This window comes from Xenopus tropicalis, chromosome 2 (assembly GCF_000004195.4).
Source record: "Xenopus tropicalis strain Nigerian chromosome 2, UCB_Xtro_10.0, whole genome shotgun sequence".
Classification (NCBI taxonomy): Eukaryota; Metazoa; Chordata; class Amphibia; order Anura; family Pipidae; genus Xenopus; species Xenopus tropicalis.
In genome coordinates this window covers 146,106,540-146,124,337 of record NC_030678.2, presented here as the reverse complement: position 1 = coordinate 146,124,337, position 17,798 = coordinate 146,106,540, and the positions used below count along the sequence as shown (strand labels likewise).

At 37.5% G+C, this 17,798-nt stretch overlaps 2 protein-coding genes and 1 long non-coding RNA gene across 4 annotated transcripts; 2 read left to right on the top strand and 1 right to left on the bottom strand.

Annotated features, from left to right (window-relative positions):
- The first annotated feature begins 526 nt into the window (after positions 1-526).
- Positions 527-4,494, top strand: hoxc11 (homeobox C11). 2 transcript variants are annotated; one of them, XM_031897193.1, is made up of 2 exons: positions 527-1,574; positions 2,905-3,042. In XM_031897193.1, the coding sequence occupies exons 1-2, from the start codon at positions 874-876 to the stop codon at positions 2,942-2,944; spliced, it is 741 nt and encodes a 246-aa protein (XP_031753053.1). In that variant the 5' UTR covers positions 527-873; the 3' UTR covers positions 2,945-3,042. The 2 variants fall into 2 exon arrangements, with proteins under 2 accessions (XP_031753053.1, XP_002936692.1); XM_002936646.5 differs by having other exon boundaries at positions 544-1,570; positions 2,905-4,494.
- A 6,337-nt stretch (positions 4,495-10,831) lies between these two features.
- On the bottom strand, positions 10,832-12,931 carry LOC105946564. The gene is made up of 3 exons (XR_001170013.3): positions 12,788-12,931; positions 11,086-11,179; positions 10,832-10,997 (listed from the first exon to the last, which is right to left on the bottom strand). It is a non-coding gene; the product is annotated as an uncharacterized LOC105946564 (long non-coding RNA).
- Positions 12,932-13,095: 164 nt separating this feature from the next.
- hoxc10 (homeobox C10) lies at positions 13,096-17,353 on the top strand. Its single transcript, NM_001271307.2, has 2 exons — positions 13,096-13,897; positions 16,394-17,353. Exons 1-2 carry the CDS (start codon positions 13,120-13,122, stop codon positions 16,669-16,671), a joined length of 1,056 nt encoding a protein of 351 aa, NP_001258236.1. The 5' UTR covers positions 13,096-13,119; the 3' UTR covers positions 16,672-17,353.
- The last annotated feature ends 445 nt before the right edge of the window (positions 17,354-17,798 follow it).

The following is a 17,798-nucleotide window of genomic DNA, read 5'->3' as shown; positions in this document are numbered from 1 at the left end:
GCTGTGATTATAAAAATATGGGTAATAGAAATAAGAGAAGCAGATCTAGTTTCATCTTAGGTGCCTTCTGAAGTCTGAAGCCTTGATTTTGTCATGTTAAGCCTGGCTTATCTTAAGGTCCATACCTCCACGGCGTTGAACTTGATTTATTTCAGGGCTGACATAAAAAATATCTACAAGAAGGCAATTAGTTATTGCAAGGAGTCTGTTAATTACTTTCTTTCTAAGAATGTCCCCCTGTACGTAGCATGAATAGTACACAGATGTAATGGCTCTATACTTAAGCTGGATTTTACAAATGTTTGAAGACTTAGTGACCCCAAAACCTGCATTGCCCCTAGCAATTGTATTTGATCTCTCCAGTAAAGATTTGCAGTGTGTGCCCCTCAAAGTTGACGCATTAGGTGGGAAAATGAGAGTCAACTTATTTCTAGTGAGTGCAAATCCCCCTGACAGGGGGGGTGAAATCTAGAAAGCAGAGACCAAATTGCAAACTTCAAAAGCCCCCCCCCACCCCCTTACTCCCTCCCAGCCACCCCTTGAAATGATCCTTACACTGCTTTTTCTTCTCAATGCTCACAAGGGGAGTGCCTAAAAGAGAGAAAAAAATGAATACAAATCTGCAATTGATTTTCATAATGTTTCTGCGGTGTTTGAAAACCAATCGTTTTTGAACCTCTCTCAGATCTTACCTAAGTGAACCCTCCTACGCATCTAAGTGCTCCGGACTGATATATGGCAATATCTACTGGGGCATCACGTGTTCCTGGGGAGAGACTAAGACGGACAGCGCGTCATCCAGCCATCCCAAATTTTTCCCCCTCTGCAGATCGCCTCCAAAACATCTATCTATAGAGCCAGAAAGGGAGAAAGATGTTTAACTCGGTTAACCTGAGCAACTTTTGTTCGCAATCGCGCAAAGAGAGGAGTGCTGAATTTGGAGACCGGACAGGCTGCGCTTCCAACCTGTACCTCCCCAGCTGCACCTACTATGTCCCTGAATTCTCTACTGTCTCCTCTTTCCTGCCCCAGGCCCCTTCTCGGCAGATCTCCTACCCTTATTCCACCAACCTTTCCCAGCCAGTGCGGGAGGTATCCTATGGGCTAGACCCCTCCAGTAAATGGCACCCTAGGAGCAACTACGCCTCCTGCTACCCTGCAGCTGAGGATCTGATGCACAGAGAGTGCCTCCCTCCTTCTTCTAGCATGACCGAAATGCTAATGAAAAACGAAAGCGTGTACAGCCATCACCACCACCACCACCATCACCACCATCCCACCTCCAACCACCCCTCAACGGGCTTCTACTCCAGTATGAGCAAAAACAGTGTGCTGCCCCAAGGATTTGATCGCTTCTTTGACAATGCTTACTGTGGGACAGAGAGCCAGGGAGAGGACTGTGTGCCCAAGAGCGATGCCAAGATGGACAGTGACCCCCAAACCAGCGCTCTGTCATCCGGAGCTGAGCAGGGACTAGACCCGGAAGACGAAGAGGAAAATACAAACCCGGGCTCGTCAGCCTCATCCTCTTCTGTCACCAATAAGGAAGGGAGCAAGAGCAGCAATTCCAGTAGGTATAGAGCTTTGCCCAGTATCCCAGGCAGCAGCAGTGCATGGGGGAGGTTAGGGGGCTAGTGCGGTGTTTTGTCGGTCACGTTTTATGTGGAGTTTTATAAGCATTCAAAGGATTTTATTAAACCTACAAAAGCTCTTTATTCCAACGAGAGACGTTTTACGATGGGAAAGCTCTTTGGAGGAGAAGAGGGAAGCACTGAGAGTCAGTGGAGTCACAAACAAACAAGGAGATTTCATTCAAATCCTTGCTCTTCTTTCTTTCTTTCTTTTTTAGGGGGAGGGGGTTGCAGATGGCAGCCCCCATGGCAAATATTCACTTTGATCATGAACTTCTAGGGGCATTTTAACGGGGTTTTTGCTTCTGGGCTGTGGAAGTGAAAGGCACTTGGATAGAACATAACCTTGGCTTCTTGTTCATGCAATTTAATGTGCTGCTTCTTGCTTTTTCTTTCAAAACAAAGTCATGCAGATCATTTTTATTCGGGGTTTAATAGGCTTTTAAAACACACTGGGAAATATATATATATATATATATATATACGTGTGTATGTTTATATGTGGTGTGTGTAATTGCATGTGTTTAAATTGGCAAGGGAAACAAACATACCCGCATTGTGAATGTCATTTGTACTCTTGTATTCTTCATCAAAACATGTTTATCTTGTGATTTCATTCATTTCTTTCGAGAGCCAATATTTATGCACGATGCAAACACAATGTTATTTGCCTCTATTGGTCTGCATGATCTTAAAAACAATTTTTTTACCCCTTTACGGATTTTGCCCTGTTTGGTCCTTAATATATTCTGTGCTTGCAGTAAAGTACATGGAGGCTTACACACGTGTTGTGATGCAATTTCTGCATAGGGATAAAGGCAAATGCACTCACTCCTTGTGTATATTTGCAAAATTAAAGCCTCATAGGGGTGAAACTGTGCCCAATGAAAGAGGGATGTCCATAAATATCCAAATGCTATTGTGCATTTGGATATATTTGAGTATAGTATAAAGACAAAATGAGATTTAGACAGACAGATAGTAGACAAAGAGATGGATAGCTAGACTACTGACATGCTCAATATTCACTGATATTGTCATACACTGTCGTGCGAGTGAATGGAGTAAAATACAAGGTTTTTGACTATATTTAATTACACAGATTTTCAATGAGAGGCATACATTATGCCTCAAAACATCTGCTTCTGTACATTTTAGTAGGTACTATATGCCCTTCAGAATCTTAGCCAGATAATAAATACACAGGGCATGTATCAGGAAGCCGAAACGTAATGCAGTTTTAGAATTTAAGCTCTGTTTTTATCATTTCAAGGTGCTCCTCGTACAAGAAAGAAGAGGTGTCCCTACTCTAAGTTCCAGATCCGAGAATTGGAGAGGGAGTTTTTCTTCAATGTGTATATTAACAAAGAGAAGAGGCTTCAGTTGTCCAGAATGCTGAATCTCACTGACCGCCAGGTTAAAATTTGGTTTCAGAACAGAAGAATGAAAGAAAAAAAACTTAGCAGGGACCGACTGCAGTACTTTTCCGGGAACCCATTGCTGTGAACTTAATTTTTTTTTTTTTTTGGTGTAAAAATCATGCACTGTACTTGTGGAGAGTGGATCTTACAGCATGGCTTGTCCTCTGAGTCCTCAATCATGCTCAGAGTCTGAGCTTTCTCTCTTCCATGTTTCTATATGAACATTACCAGGTAACTGAGGTACCTTTTGCCAGGAGCACTTGGTGTAATTGAAACAATTTACAGACAGATATTGAGACTTCTTTTTTTCTATTTAATGTTGAAGAAGTGGATTTCTGCAGAGCTAGATCATCCAATTAAAATCTACAGCTGTGAAAACAAAGCTATCATGCCACTGTTTTTAGAGCTAAAAAGGACGCGCTAGTCACTATGAAGATAATGGCCAAAGTTTCTATGATTAATCAGTGAATCCTGTTTGGGAGTGTTTGTGTCTGCGTGTGTGAGTGTGAGTGTGAGTGTGCACATTTGTAAATTGCGTTTTCTCTCTGTCACTGTATACGTTGCCTTTGGTACTCAGCATCCACACACGTTCATCTATTTAATATCAATGCTATGTATATTTTATATGTACAAAGTGCAGCTATATGTGTGATAAGGGTGCTGTTATAGTTGGGTGTTTAAAGTAAACACATCAAGCATAAGCTCATGTGTGTGTGTGTGTGTGTATATATATATATATATATATATATATATATATATATACAAACACAATCTGTGTGCGCGTATGCATGTGTATTTATGTCTTTTTATATTGCATTGGTATGTGAGTTGTAATATGTTTTACATTTACTTCCCCTTTAACACGATGTTTAATTTTTATAGTTTTGTTATTTGCAATCTCCTTTCAATGGCTCATCGGGGTCCCAGTGTTATGGGAGGTGCTTCGAGATCTGTAAATATCCCCATTTAATCAAAAGACAAAGCAGGGCGAGCCCGGTGGATGAAAGAGTGCAATACAGTGGGAATAGTAACTGACAAGCTGCCATTCTGCTCTTACCTAATTTTGTTTGGCCCAAAGAATGCTACTGTACTTTGTATCCTCATGCCATTTTTACTGGCTGTAATTCGTCATATTTCATCTTTATGGGGCAACAACAAAATAATTATACAAAGATATTAATACTATTTTTGTTTCTGTTGTTTGAGAATAGTTTTGACTTGTAAAGCCATTTTGTTTAGCATTTCATTAGAATCCCGGCAATGTTATACACATAAGCACAATTAATTCGTTTATGATAGGATAATAACCATTTAGATAAATTATAGATCCGAATCCTCCCATAGATCAAACTGTTAATGAATAAAGACTTCCACATATCAGCAACGTTTCATGCATGTATCTTTCTGTATTAATAAATAAACAAGCCCTCTTTATTATTGTTTCTGTTACAATTTAATTACACTTTGTGATTTTATATCATAATTTCAGCTATTCTGTGCTACAGGAAGCCCTTTTGCGTGTATGTAGGCGAAGTCTGAAATTGTTGCTCTGCTGTTTTTCATTCCTGTGCCCATACTAAAATATAGGAGTTGTGGTGTAGCATGGCGGGAGATGTTAGATCTAAGGAAAATGGCAGAACCACAAAGTTCTCATTAATGCAGCTAGTAAAGCAAGTAGCATGATCACTAGGCCATTACGTAAATGTATACAAAGATATTATAGGGGCTTGTTTCTCATAAAACAAATCGCAAACAAGTGAGGATTTGAGCAGCTGTTGCAGTTTATTTGCTTACAACGTGGATTAGCAAGAAGATGCATGGATAGAGTTCTGCATTACAAGTCGCACATCAGACTCAGCTGTGTCTTTAAATTAAGATGCCATTCACTGTATCAATAGCCTGTGTAACAATTCATATTATTTGTGATGATTAGATAGATGATAGATAGATAGATGATAGATAGATAGATAGATAGATAGATAGATAGATAGATAGATAGATAGAAAAACAGCAAAAAGAAAAACGCTTGTGTGCAAATGCAAAATGAAAGCTAAAATGCAAAAACGCACTTAGGGTTCTTGATATTAATCTGCAAGTTTGTATACGGCGTGTGTATATAAATGCGTGTTGGCAATAGTTTAGTTTTGAACAATAATAGAAAATGAAGTTATATGTGTAAAGAAAATACTAAAATGTCGTTAAAAGAGCCCAAATGTACAAGGGCTAATTCCCGTAACAGCTGAGGATACTTGGACAAAAGAGAGCAGTCTAGACAATGTCATAAAATCTGCACAAAAACAGCTAATTTTGTCTCAATGACTCTGCAGGGCCATATACACAGGCTTCCGCTGTAAACAGTAAACATGTAGGAAAGTGTCTGTAAGGGAAATAGGAGGGAGATCTCACCCCCCCCCCCCCCAACACACACAATTTTATCCTTTGCCATTCTCTTTCTTCCCATTCTTATATCTTCAGCCGAAGTTACAAAGAATCTGGTGGACTAGTTCAAAGTTTCCTAGAGGTAAAATGGAATGTTAGTTGTAAAACTCAAGTTTATGGACCATGTGGGAGTTTAAAGCACTAGTAGGTAGCAGAGCCAAAAAGGCGTTTAACCCTTTCTATCGTGGCTTATCTTAGAAGGCAATAAGCTGATACCAAATCCAAACGGGCACAGATGAGGTTACACTTGTTTGGGGCAAGTGAATAAACCACAGGCCGGAAGGAAGGTGGGGGCATTCATGTGAGTACTTTTATTTTATATGTCTGTATTAATGGTTACTTGGGAGAGGGATCTGTCTATGCTTGTGTCCTTTCCCATAATAGATGTGCAGCACCAATAAAAAGGAACGATACAAAAAGTTTAAGGAACTTTCATTGTGTTAGGTAAAATTCGTATTAGCCATCGGTACCTATATAATCCATCCAAAAAAATCTGAATTTTAGATGTCTTTGAACTTCAGTAGAGTCAAGGCCATTGCCCACACCCGTTGTAATAAAGCGGGATATAAAGGCCCGCCAAGTGAGCATGCCAAACTAACCGGGGGACTATTTCAATATGCAATTTCAAGGCAGGGGTGGTGTTTATAGAACATTAATATTGGGCTGGCTTGAATGGGACGCTAGGTTGGCCAGGCGGGCCGGGGAAGCCAAGGAACTGGATTATAAACACATATTGTTTATTGTTGTGATTTTATTTACACATATATATATGTCGAAATGTGCACAATTATATAAGTTTAACGTGAAAATATGCTGTGTCTCTTGTGATCAGAAACGAAAGCCTCTTACAATTCAATGTCATTGCATGTGCAAAGTAGAAATAATTCCTGTTAATTTAGGCAAGGGGTTAGGGATGGAGGTTGAGGCGCAAGCAATGCGCTGCAGTTATTTGCGATTTCTCCCTTTGTGACGCAAAACGCAGCTCATGCACAAACGGACACCTACTCCTTCCCGTGATCCCCAGCAGCCGTCCCACTCACTCTGCAGTTTTTGAGGGACAATCTTTAATTGTCTTGTTCCATAAAGACTTAGTAAATTGCCCAGATCCTTCACACAACTCTATTATTTGGCTCTGGCACAGGCTTTGTGCTTTGTATTCTGCTGATTTCTGCAATTTGGCAAAAGCGAGCAGTCTGGGCAAAAGTTATGTTAGTCTGTTGCCTCACGGACACAAAGACACACACACACACACACACACACACACACTCTCTCTCTCTCTCAAACAGACAGTCATTCAGTTGGTCGCTCATTACTACAGTGGGGTTGTGAGGTGTAAGCTTGGCTGTCTCGCCTTTAGTTCTCTCTCTGCGCCTTTAGTTGTCTCTGTTGCTGCAGTCGGGCTGTTCCACCACCCTGGGCTAAACACTAGGCTCTCCGGGACTAGCTGTGAGTGCAGATAACAAGCAGCACTTGAGGTTTGTTTGGAAACCAGACTGGAAGTAGCAATCCTGCTGGAACAGAGGCTGTGGCTTTGGCAAATGGACTTGAAGAGGGAAATGTGCGTAATGGGAGCAGCAGCAGCTCTTGGGGATCCTCTGCACTCGGTTGGGACTGCAGGAGTCTGTTCACGACTGGGCTCTTTAAAAGAACTGGCACAGAGAATCCCTTGCTCCCAATGCCTTGTGTGTAATTTGAATGAATCTGTGTGTTGTGAGGAGCTCAGCTTTCCAGCCTGGCGCTAAATAACGCCTCTTCTTTCGTTTGTGTAGTTTCTTCTGCAAGGTTGCATCCCACCTTAACTCCCTGCACACAGGGTCTCATACATTCTGTTACATGTGGACACTGGTGGGTTAAGTATGCGTTTGTACATGAAGCGCACAGGCTCCATACTTTCCTGCCGCCGGTAGTAGGCACTCAGGTGCTCATTCTTCTCTCCTTCTTTCTCTCATTCTCCTCAGCAACTTGAACTTCCACAGAGGCTTTGGCCTGCCTCACTTATATTGTGTGTGTTTCATAGACAAGGTTAAGTAGACAAGCGCTGTAGTTGTAAGATGTGTGCTAATTATTACATACAGGATACCAGTGCTATCAGATATATCCCATTTGTACTTATATGTAAGTAAATACAGATATTTTATGTGAATGCTCGTCTCAATCCTTGTTTTGCTTATTCGACGTGTATATATCTGTGCAAATACGTGTGTGTGTTTATAAATACAACTGCCCAAGTGCAAGTCAGCAAAAAGCTTTCTGCCTTACTGGTTTAACTCTTATAATATGAGCACTATTCTTAGCTTTTCTCAGTTTTCAGTGCCCTGTAGGTTGGCTGAAGCTTATTAGCATAGAAAGGTCCTAATTCAAAACAGAATTTTGTATTTCATGTACATTAGGGTCTCTAGATTTGCGCAAATTTAAGTATAAAAGCAAAATGTTGCGGTTTTGAAATAATCCAAACGATTTAACGCATAGGAATCTCATGTTAACACTTTAGGAGGCAGGGAATATTTCTATTATTGTAATTATTTCATAGATGGGTTTTCTCAGCTTAATCTTCGGTGTGTTTCACAAGTATGGTTCCCCACCAGCTATACACACACACACCAATACATGCAGCAAGTTAAAAGAAAGAAAATTACGTATAATATTTTCATAAAAACCGCAAGCAATATTAGTTTCTCTGTAGGCATGGTCTTAATTTGGTGGTTTGAGGATTTCTAACCGCATTTAATGTGTGGCTTTCGATTAAAGGAGTTTGCTTAGTGACGCATGAAAATATCTAGTCCTTGTCTTATCAAAATTATCCAGATTTAATGGAGCCCCCGATGTGTGCAAGTAAAGTATTAATCACTGTATATTGCCAACAAGATAGATAGATAGATATAGATAGATATGTAAACGGAAATATATTATATTTAGTCATATCTGCGCCTGATTTAAAACATGGACAAGGAATCTTAAAAAAAATAAGTTCATGTTCACAACAATTTTACCCACAATATTCCGAATTCAAAAACAATATATTTCCTAGTATTGTAGTATTGCAGGTAGCTCAAAATCATGCGTAATAAAACTATGACACGTAGTGCTTTTTAATTGTTTATCTAAAACTTTAAGACATATTTTTATTTTAACTTAGAATTTCTTTATCAAAGCCTGCAGAGACGATTTTAATTTGCAATTACGCTTTTCCGCCGCTATAAGATAAATAAACTATATACATATATGTGTGTTTGTGTGTGTATATATATATATATAAAAATATATATATATGTATATATACAGAAAGCGAGAGAGAGAGGGGGAGTTATTTTTTTCATTAATTTTAGAATTTGTTTATTTATTCCATAATGGTTGTTTTACTTTGCCTTTTTTTACATTAAAACCATTAACTAATGTGACTGAGTAAATGCATGATTAATAAATAAAGATGATAGTAGATAGATAGATAGATAGATGATAGATAGATAGATAGATAGATAGATAGACAGATAGATAGATAGATGATAGATAGATAGATAGATAGATAGATGATAGATAGATAGATAGATAGATAGATAGATAGATGATAGATAGATAGATAGATAGATAGATAGATAGATAGATGATAGATAGACAGATATGCAGACCACAGATAGATGGATAGTTAGATCCATAGATTAATGATAGATGCTTATGCACATTTGGGAGGGGTGTATGTCTGTGTAGATTTTGTAATCTACCTGAATCAGAGGCAGAGTGCTATTGGAGACGCAGTATGCACACAAATATACACAAATAGGGAGGAGCTATATGAGCCAGGGATTTACCTCCTATTTACTGGCTATTTGGCAATTTTATGTTTTGTACTCCCTGTTCCTGTCTCTTGTATGTATGAGTATATGTGAGTGATTCTGTGTTTGTAAATTTCCATAATATATTTTGATCTTGGCGCAGTAGCATAGTATGGCATTCTGCACGGTAAATAAAAGGGAATAAAGGTATTTTTTTTAGATTTATTTTCTGAGATTTAAATTACCAAGAAAAAAGAAAGCAGGAAATAAATACCTTTAAAGCAACTAGGCTTTTTTTTGAGAAGGCAGTTTTCAGTTTCTACCACAACGTCTTAAGGTGTAGGTTTTACTAAAATTGTTTTGTAATCATATTTCTTCTGAATCCCTGATATGGTTCTGCTATGGAGATGGCAATAAATCACATTTATGCAGCAATATGGGCGAGAACTGGCCGGAAATGTACCTTCACCTCTATTGTGGGTAGTGGGGCTGCACTAAAGCTAATAGCATCCCCAGTGCCATTTAAGCTTATAGGAACTGAGATCAAAAGGGGAAATTTCATATCTTAATCCCCCCAAATAAATTTTCGGACTGCTGTTGGGATAGGTAAGTATTTCAGACATCTTTATTTCGTGTGATTTGGTTTGCCGTGACAATGAAGCTAATGACAGTGGGGAGACATCAGTAGGTTGCAGCAGACACAAACCTAGAGTAGTATTGAACGTGGGATTGAGCTGCACATTTCCAACGACTTAGTGGTGTCGGATTTCCAGAGCTGCATCTGCTTTTCCCCCCAATCTCTGGTAAAGCTATTAATATTTAAATCAGAGCCCTTCATTTGCCCAAGAAAGTGGTGAGTTAGTCAGCACAAGGCACTCTTTCTGGAGGGAAAAGAAACACATTCCTAACCCTCTGGATTTTTATGGCTTTTGTTCGTATTTATTTTCTGTAATTAGAGGAAAGCAGTTGTCCCAATGGGGGTTCTACTTAGGCTGATGAATTTTATATCTTCCCTCTTTAATGACCCATGTTTATCATAATTCTAATTATTTTTAACTTTAAACAATATCCGGTCTCCTGGAGACAATACTTGGGTTTTAATGGCCCTTACTATCAAGAAAATAATAAACTGAGAAATGGGATGTTTTGTTAATGTAATTCTGGATCTTAGATGTTAATCTTAGAAGCCACACTGGAAATAATCTATCTATCATCTATCTATCTATCTATCTATCTATCTATCTATCTATCTATCTATCTATCTATCTATGTATCATCTATCTATCTATCATCTATCTATCTATCTATCTATCTATCTATCATCTATCTATCTATCTATCATCAGTCCATGTAGTGTTCCATACCTCAAAGTCAAATATCTTTCTCTCTTTATTTCATTTTTATTTATTTATTTTTCTGTGTTTCTGCATCTGTGTGACTTCAGTGTGGGGCCACATATCATTTTAGTTTTGTGAGATTTGATTGCTACTATGTGTCTACCTTAGTGATACTTCTCTTACTATGTTTCTCATTCATTTATGAATATTATACAAAATAAAGTTTTGAAATGTTAACAGTTTCATCTCTTTAATTTAACAAATTGCAACTTAAGAAATACTATGTAATTATGCGTTGTAACGCATTTCAGTATAACAACAATCCAGTGCAGCCAACTATTTTTGGGTGTTTGGAAAAGAAAGACCATCGTTTTCGAACTGTGATGTCGCACGTCAAATCTGTAGAAGAAATGACAAGAATAAATGTTGAGTCTTTTAAAATAAAACATAAAAGTGTTTGCGTTGGCTGTGTCCATAGGGCTCTCACCTGCAAAGCAGTGGTCAGTGAATCCACGCTACTTGCACATAATAAAATGGCTCCAGGTATTAAAATGATTGCCATTTACATTCAGCAAATTGTACTGTAATTAAATAAATAAAGGTGCCATGTTACAAGGAAAGCAAAGTATTAAATGTCTCATGTATAAAGAAAATTGGAAGAGTGATATAATAAAATATATTTCGTGGTCTTCCATTTCATCGCCTATAAATTAAAATATATTGGTAGCCATAGTAGGCTTTATCCCTAGCGTATAAATATAATGTGGAATTTTCTTTGGATCTCGTAAAATCGAACTATTTTCTCCCAGACTGTTTTGGAAAGGAAACTAACACAAATAAAGGCAATAAAGACTGCAATAGCTTTCCCTGGAAACCAAATGGCGTTTAAAAGAGAAGGTTTTACTGTGGTCTATAGGTGGAATGAACATGCCATATACAGTTTAGGGTCTAAACCAGCGGAAATGTGCCTTTGTAAGAAAACAGAATCGTAAAAGGAAAAAAAGTTTACACCAATAGTGCAACTAAAAGGATTGTGTCCCAAGATCTCTCCCAGTGTACGTGACAGCACCCAATAATCAGGGAGCCTTGTACAAAATACTGCTCTAGTTTTACATATTGAAATCTTTATTTGTCAACTTGGCGTTGATATAGCTGTGTCCTTGATACTGAACTGTGTGCTGCTGTTATTGTTTATTCTTCTGTGCTACTCGTAGGAAACGGTTCTGCTCTATGCACCCCCGCCACTATATTCCCTTCATTGCCTAAGCATGACTTTAAACACAAATATTAAGTCATCACACGCAATAAAAAATGCACAACTGTAATCGAAACAAAAGATCATTTTATGAAGGTGGAGCGAATTAATGGCCTTGCATTCACAGATCCTAGAGGTTTCTTTAAAATTATACTTTTCTCTAGTGGCGTATATATATATATATATATATATAAGCTGAGAAATATAAATACATTAAATGTCTGCAAATGAAGACATGGAAACAAATATACTTTTTTTTTTTATATCATATACACACAGTCACGCACGCACAATGTTTACTTACCAAAATATTAACAAAAACTCTATTTGAGAGAGTATTTGGTGTTTTAGCGTTTTACCTTCAACAAATAAAAATATGTTTGCATGTAAATTAGACTACATTGAGCAAGCTTTTCTTTGTTCCATTTCTCTACACACAAACATACACATTACATTCAATTAAACTCGAATTAAACATGTGCATCCAGGTATTTGTTTTTACATTTAAGTCACAAAGCCTTCCTTAACCTAAACAGTGTATATATCTATATCTGTATCTATAGCTATACATCTATATCTTTACATATATGGACACACACATACATACACATATACAATATACAAATACTGATAGTGTTAATAGTAAAACATAGTGTAGGGTTATGCATTCTGTATCAATTTAATGTACATTACGCAAGGGACACACGGGCACACGGCGTTAGTTAATTGCATTTGTTTATCAGAATTACTGAGCAATTGTTTAGTTGCCCAAAGAGAAGGGGCTACATGAGGGTCACATGAAAGTTTTTTGTTTCTCTTCGGTGTTTTCAAGGACGCAAAAAACGAAAATAATTTGCAGGGGCAAATTCAAAAAGCTTTCTAAAGACGAACCCCATTCTCCTTGCAATGTTACTTGCCTGTTAGTGAGCTTTACCTTTGGCAATGCCCTCTCCTCCCTGGACCTGCGTTGAATCACTGGTAAACAAACTGAACTACATCCTTTGTTCAACTTTAAGGTCCTTGGGTCTATACCTCACAAAGTCAGATAGATGGCGCTCTTACTCCACGTTCATTTTCCTCCTTTCGACAACTTGACCCCTGTGACGTCACCTGCGTCTGAATCACCAAGGCCATTTTCAATCCTCATTGGCTTGGGAGTCACGTGGTGGGGCCAATGCGTGGATAATTATGGTGCTGATATTTTTCCCTAAAAAAAAGATGTCAGCCACTGGCTGTAGTATTCCTCTTTAAAAACCCTGTCTGAAAATGTCATGTCCCAACAATGTGACTCCTAACTCGTTTTTGATGGACTCTTTGGCCGGTAGCTGCAGAGGAGAGACTTATTCCACCAACCAAGGGATGTATATGCAGACTGGGAGCGATTTCAGCTGTGGGATGATGAGAAACTGTGGAATTGTCCCGTCTCTTTCAAAAAGGGACGATGTGAATAACCCTGGCTTGTCTCTCAACACCTATCCATCTTACCTCTCTCAACTGGACAGTTGGTGCGAACCCAAAAATACTTACAGGATTGAACAACCTGTTGCAAGGCAGCTCTCATCCTGCTCTTTCCCAACCAATGTCAAGGAGGAGAATGTTTGTTGCATGTACAGTACGGATAAAAGAGCGAAAAATGCCACCGAGGCTGCCCTCTACCCAAACCAGATGCCAGAGACGCGCTCAAGTGACCATGAAGTTCCTGTCCCCAGTTACTACCGAGCCAGTCAAGGTTACTCAATGGAGAAGACCCCAAGCTGTCACACCACTGGCGACTTTGAGACAACTTTTGAGAATAGGACGAGTGTTAGCGCAAGAAGTGAGATCTTGGAACAACAACAAGCTGGGGGGAAGGGGGGGTTCCCCGAAAACACCAAGACGGACAACCAGTCCCTGGCCACCAACCTTACTACCAGCTCTGCCACCGCCAGTGATATAAAGACAGAGAAAAGTCTCCCAGCCCCCAAACTGCCACCCTCCGAAGGGGACAAGGAGCCGAGCAAGAACACAGACACCAGCACCGACAATTCTGACGCTGAAGCAAAAGGTAAGGAGACATTCAGCTTGGGTCATTGACAATGTGCAGCAGTGTAGCAGGCTGGCTGGGCAAACTTCCTTGCAACATTGCTGTAATTAGCACTCTGCGGTGTGCAATGGCTTCCTGCCTGCCTGCCAGCACATTGATCACCCCAGAGCTGTTCAAGCTATATACATATATATTAAATATATATCATATTCATATATCTCCTTTGTTATATAGTAAACAATTCAGTTATTCTACAAATAGCCCGAAACCTGAAAAGTGAAATTCGTTATTGGTAAAAAAAATAATAATATATATTTATATATATATATACATCATGGTGTGCCTTGTTGTCTCCTTACCCTATAGTAAAAATGCCTGTTTGTGTGTTACAGGAGTTAGTTTATATCTTCGAATCCGAAAAAATAGATCAAGAATGTTGTATTTCGTTATAAGTCTGTAGCTAAAACAGATGTTTCTAAAATATTTCTACTGTCCTAAGCATGAGCTATATTTACTGTGTTCAGATTAGATTTTACAAGTGGAGCAGGGAATTCGTGTTTTACCCTTTGTTGTGATCCACTGTCTCTATTTTAGGCTTTTGGCAGACTGCTACATGTGTGTTTATATTCAGCTCATAAGACAAAGCTTTTGCATAAGCTAAAATGTCTGTTTATGTTGTATCCCCTTTCTGTTAATAGTGAGACAGTGGTATGTATGTATGTGGTGTGTGTGTGTATATATATATATATATAGTATGTATATATATATAAAGATGTATAGAGTGTGCGTGTGTGTAACTGTTAACTGTGTTTGTGTTTTGGAGTATATATATATATATATATATATATATATATATATATATATATATATATATTTATATATATAAATATATATATATTTATATTATATGTGTGTGTAAGTGTGTGTTTTGGAATATATATAGAAAGAGATCGATTCACTGTGATGAAGCGCACAAATCTGCATATAACATTTTTTAAATATTGAAAAGACAGCTATAATTCGGAAATAATCCTTATTTGACCATAAAAGGGCATTTACTTGTGCGGCTATTGTTTTGGTTCAAGAGACAAAACAAACGCATACATTCATTTTGATTGTGTCTCATGTGTTGAATAAAATAAAATAAAACTAGAAAAACAAAATATTTAGCTGGCTGATATATTAAGTAAAAGAAAACATTAAAACAAATACAAAAAACTCTTTATATTTCTAATTACAGTGACATCGTCTGTTGCTAAGTAATTGTCTGTCTGTCTGTGTAAAACAATGCCAAGTTTATGAAATGAGATAAGTTATACTATCCCCGTCCATCAGTTTTTAATATACAGGTATATTTGGAATTATATGGGTATATTCTTCAGAAACAAATTGTCTTTTGTGGTATCTTCCAGTTGAGTGCAGACTTGATTTTATTTTATTGTGCATTGTTTATCCTGTTGCTTGAAGCCAGTCGCTGTCTGTTATAATCTGATAGAGCCCCGGATTTTCTGTTTATTGCAATGTTTCTTAGAACTTTTCACTGCAACTATTTTGCCAGCCAGTCCGCTGTAATAACGAGCAACTGCTGTTTTTGTTCATTCTGCTGAAAAAGAATACAACAAAAATATATTTTTTAGGCAATCACAAACCAATGATTTTATAGATCAAACAGAGACCAATCGATTTAAAATGTCGAATGTAGCAACCAACCATCAGCGCAATGTACTCATGCAAAATAGGTCACTATAGGACTACAAGCGAGATTTGGGCTGGCACAGTGGTTTACAGTGTTTTATATATAGATATAATATATATATATACACACATATATATGTATAGAATATTTCTAATGCTATCCCCACGACGTAGAAATACCCTGGCAATAGAGTTTTAAAACATATCTGTGTGTGTGTATATATAAATATATATATTTGCTCATCATGAAAGTGCAAGGACTTTACTTGTGTGCATGTGTGAGTACAGAAATGTAATATGAATGAAAGTATATGTTTTTAAAGTGTAACTCTATATATATATATATATATATACGTGTATGTATGAGATATAAAAGAAATGAATGATTTGATCTAATAAAGATATAAGTTATACACTGCTAAACACTCAGTTATGATTGGATGTCTATTGCACACAGTGGGTTCAGTTAGTCAGTTAGTTAGTTAGTTAGTTAGTTAGTTAGTTAGTTAGGTCATGGCAGACAGTTGACCATGATGACATTGTTCAGCTTTCTCTTGTATGGATTTTGTGCTATGTCATATGGAGATGGCGGGATTATTTTACTACCTGTCTGCCTCCACTCCCTATGAATACTGCGAATCATATAATAATAATAATAATAATATATATTATAGTATATTGTAGTAAAGTGAAATGCAAGTGAAATTGCTAGTGTATTTATTATTGCCTAATGTTACCACTGACGTAATATGACATAAAAAAGTACAATACTTCCCCCACCAAAAATTCAGGGTACTTATATTTAAATGTTATTTTTAACAGAGGATATAAAGGCAGAAAACGCTGCAGGAAATTGGCTGACAGCTAAGAGCGGAAGAAAGAAAAGGTGTCCTTATACTAAGCACCAGACGCTGGAACTGGAAAAGGAGTTCTTGTTTAATATGTACTTGACCCGTGAGCGCCGCCTAGAGATTAGTAAGAGTATCAACTTAACAGACAGACAAGTGAAAATCTGGTTTCAGAACCGCAGGATGAAATTAAAGAAGATGAACAGGGAGAACCGAATTCGGGAACTGACTTCCAATTTTAATTTTACTTGAGCTTCAAAAAAAAAGAGTAATAAGAAAGAGGAAAAAACGCAAAAAAAAAAAAAAAAAAAAGCCAACAACAAAGAACCCAAGACAGAAATGGCAACTCCCCTACCCCACCCCTAAAAAGAAATTTTAAACAAAAAATAGTCAATTCGAATAACATTTTCTAAGTCGTTATTGAAAAGCATATAAAAGCAACTTGTAAGTATACCGTTAGGTAGCCCTGCTGTTATTTTGGCTATTCCAGTCTGTAGATAAAGCTACATCGATATAAAGCATGATCATATATTGCATCCCTGTTCCTATGTACAAAGCCAGCTACTGAAATGGTATCTTAAGTTATTTACTTCCAGCACAAACTGAGAGACATTTTTATTACTTTTCTTTTGGCAAATAACCTTATAGAGGATCCCAAATGCGTTTAAAGTTTGCTCCATCAGTGTAACCTGTATATTGTATCGCAAAGCAGAATGACAAACTGATTTTAAATGTTTGTAAATGAGCAGCTGAAGTGAGGTTATGGACATTACATATATATAAATATATATAGAAAAAATACACTTAAATATATATCTTATGCAGCTCCTCTAACTGGGCGACTGCATATTTAAGTAAGGGGAAAAGAACAGTATTGCTACTCCTTTAAAATACATTTCTTGTGACCGTTATTTAAAAAAAAAAAAAAAAAAAATTAAAAAAATAATCATCATGTATGTGTAAGTTTTGCATGTATTTTCCTTTGTGGAGAAAAATAAATTTGATAGAACTGTGCTGAGCCGACTTATTGTTTCTCTGCATTATAATGAAGCCCTTTCTCAGACAGACATCTTTCAGTGTTAGCATTTATTTATTTATTTTAAGTTTGGGTTTTTTTTATTTTTTTTATTTTTTCGATCTCATTCTTATTATTTTTATCATCCTTGTAAGGCTTTCTGTAGGCTACCTTGGCTGCTTTAATATAAGTGAGAGACCATAACGTTGATTTAAATATTATCCAGGTGACCACAATAAGTCAAGGTCATAAAACAGTAATGTCAGGACAGTCTTGGTAAGCGCTGGAGGTGGATTTTATGATCTGCAAATATAATGTGCCGCAGCAGTAAAAGATGCATTTAAAGGTGACTCCAGAAGAGGGA

What these genes read in the sequence shown, in the direction of transcription:
- hoxc11 (XM_002936646.5), top strand. Translation starts at nt 874, where the DNA reads ATGTTTAACTCGGTTAACCTGAGCAACTTTTGTTCGCAATCGCGCAAA. An exon ending in GAGCAAGAGCAGCAATTCCA is followed by an intron (nt 1,571 to 2,904) that starts GTAGGTATAGAG and finishes TATCATTTCAAG; the next exon opens with GTGCTCCTCGTACAAGAAAG.
- hoxc10 (NM_001271307.2), top strand. Translation starts at nt 13,120, where the DNA reads ATGTCATGTCCCAACAATGTGACTCCTAACTCGTTTTTGATGGACTCT. An exon ending in TTCTGACGCTGAAGCAAAAG is followed by an intron (nt 13,898 to 16,393) that starts GTAAGGAGACAT and finishes TATTTTTAACAG; the next exon opens with AGGATATAAAGGCAGAAAAC.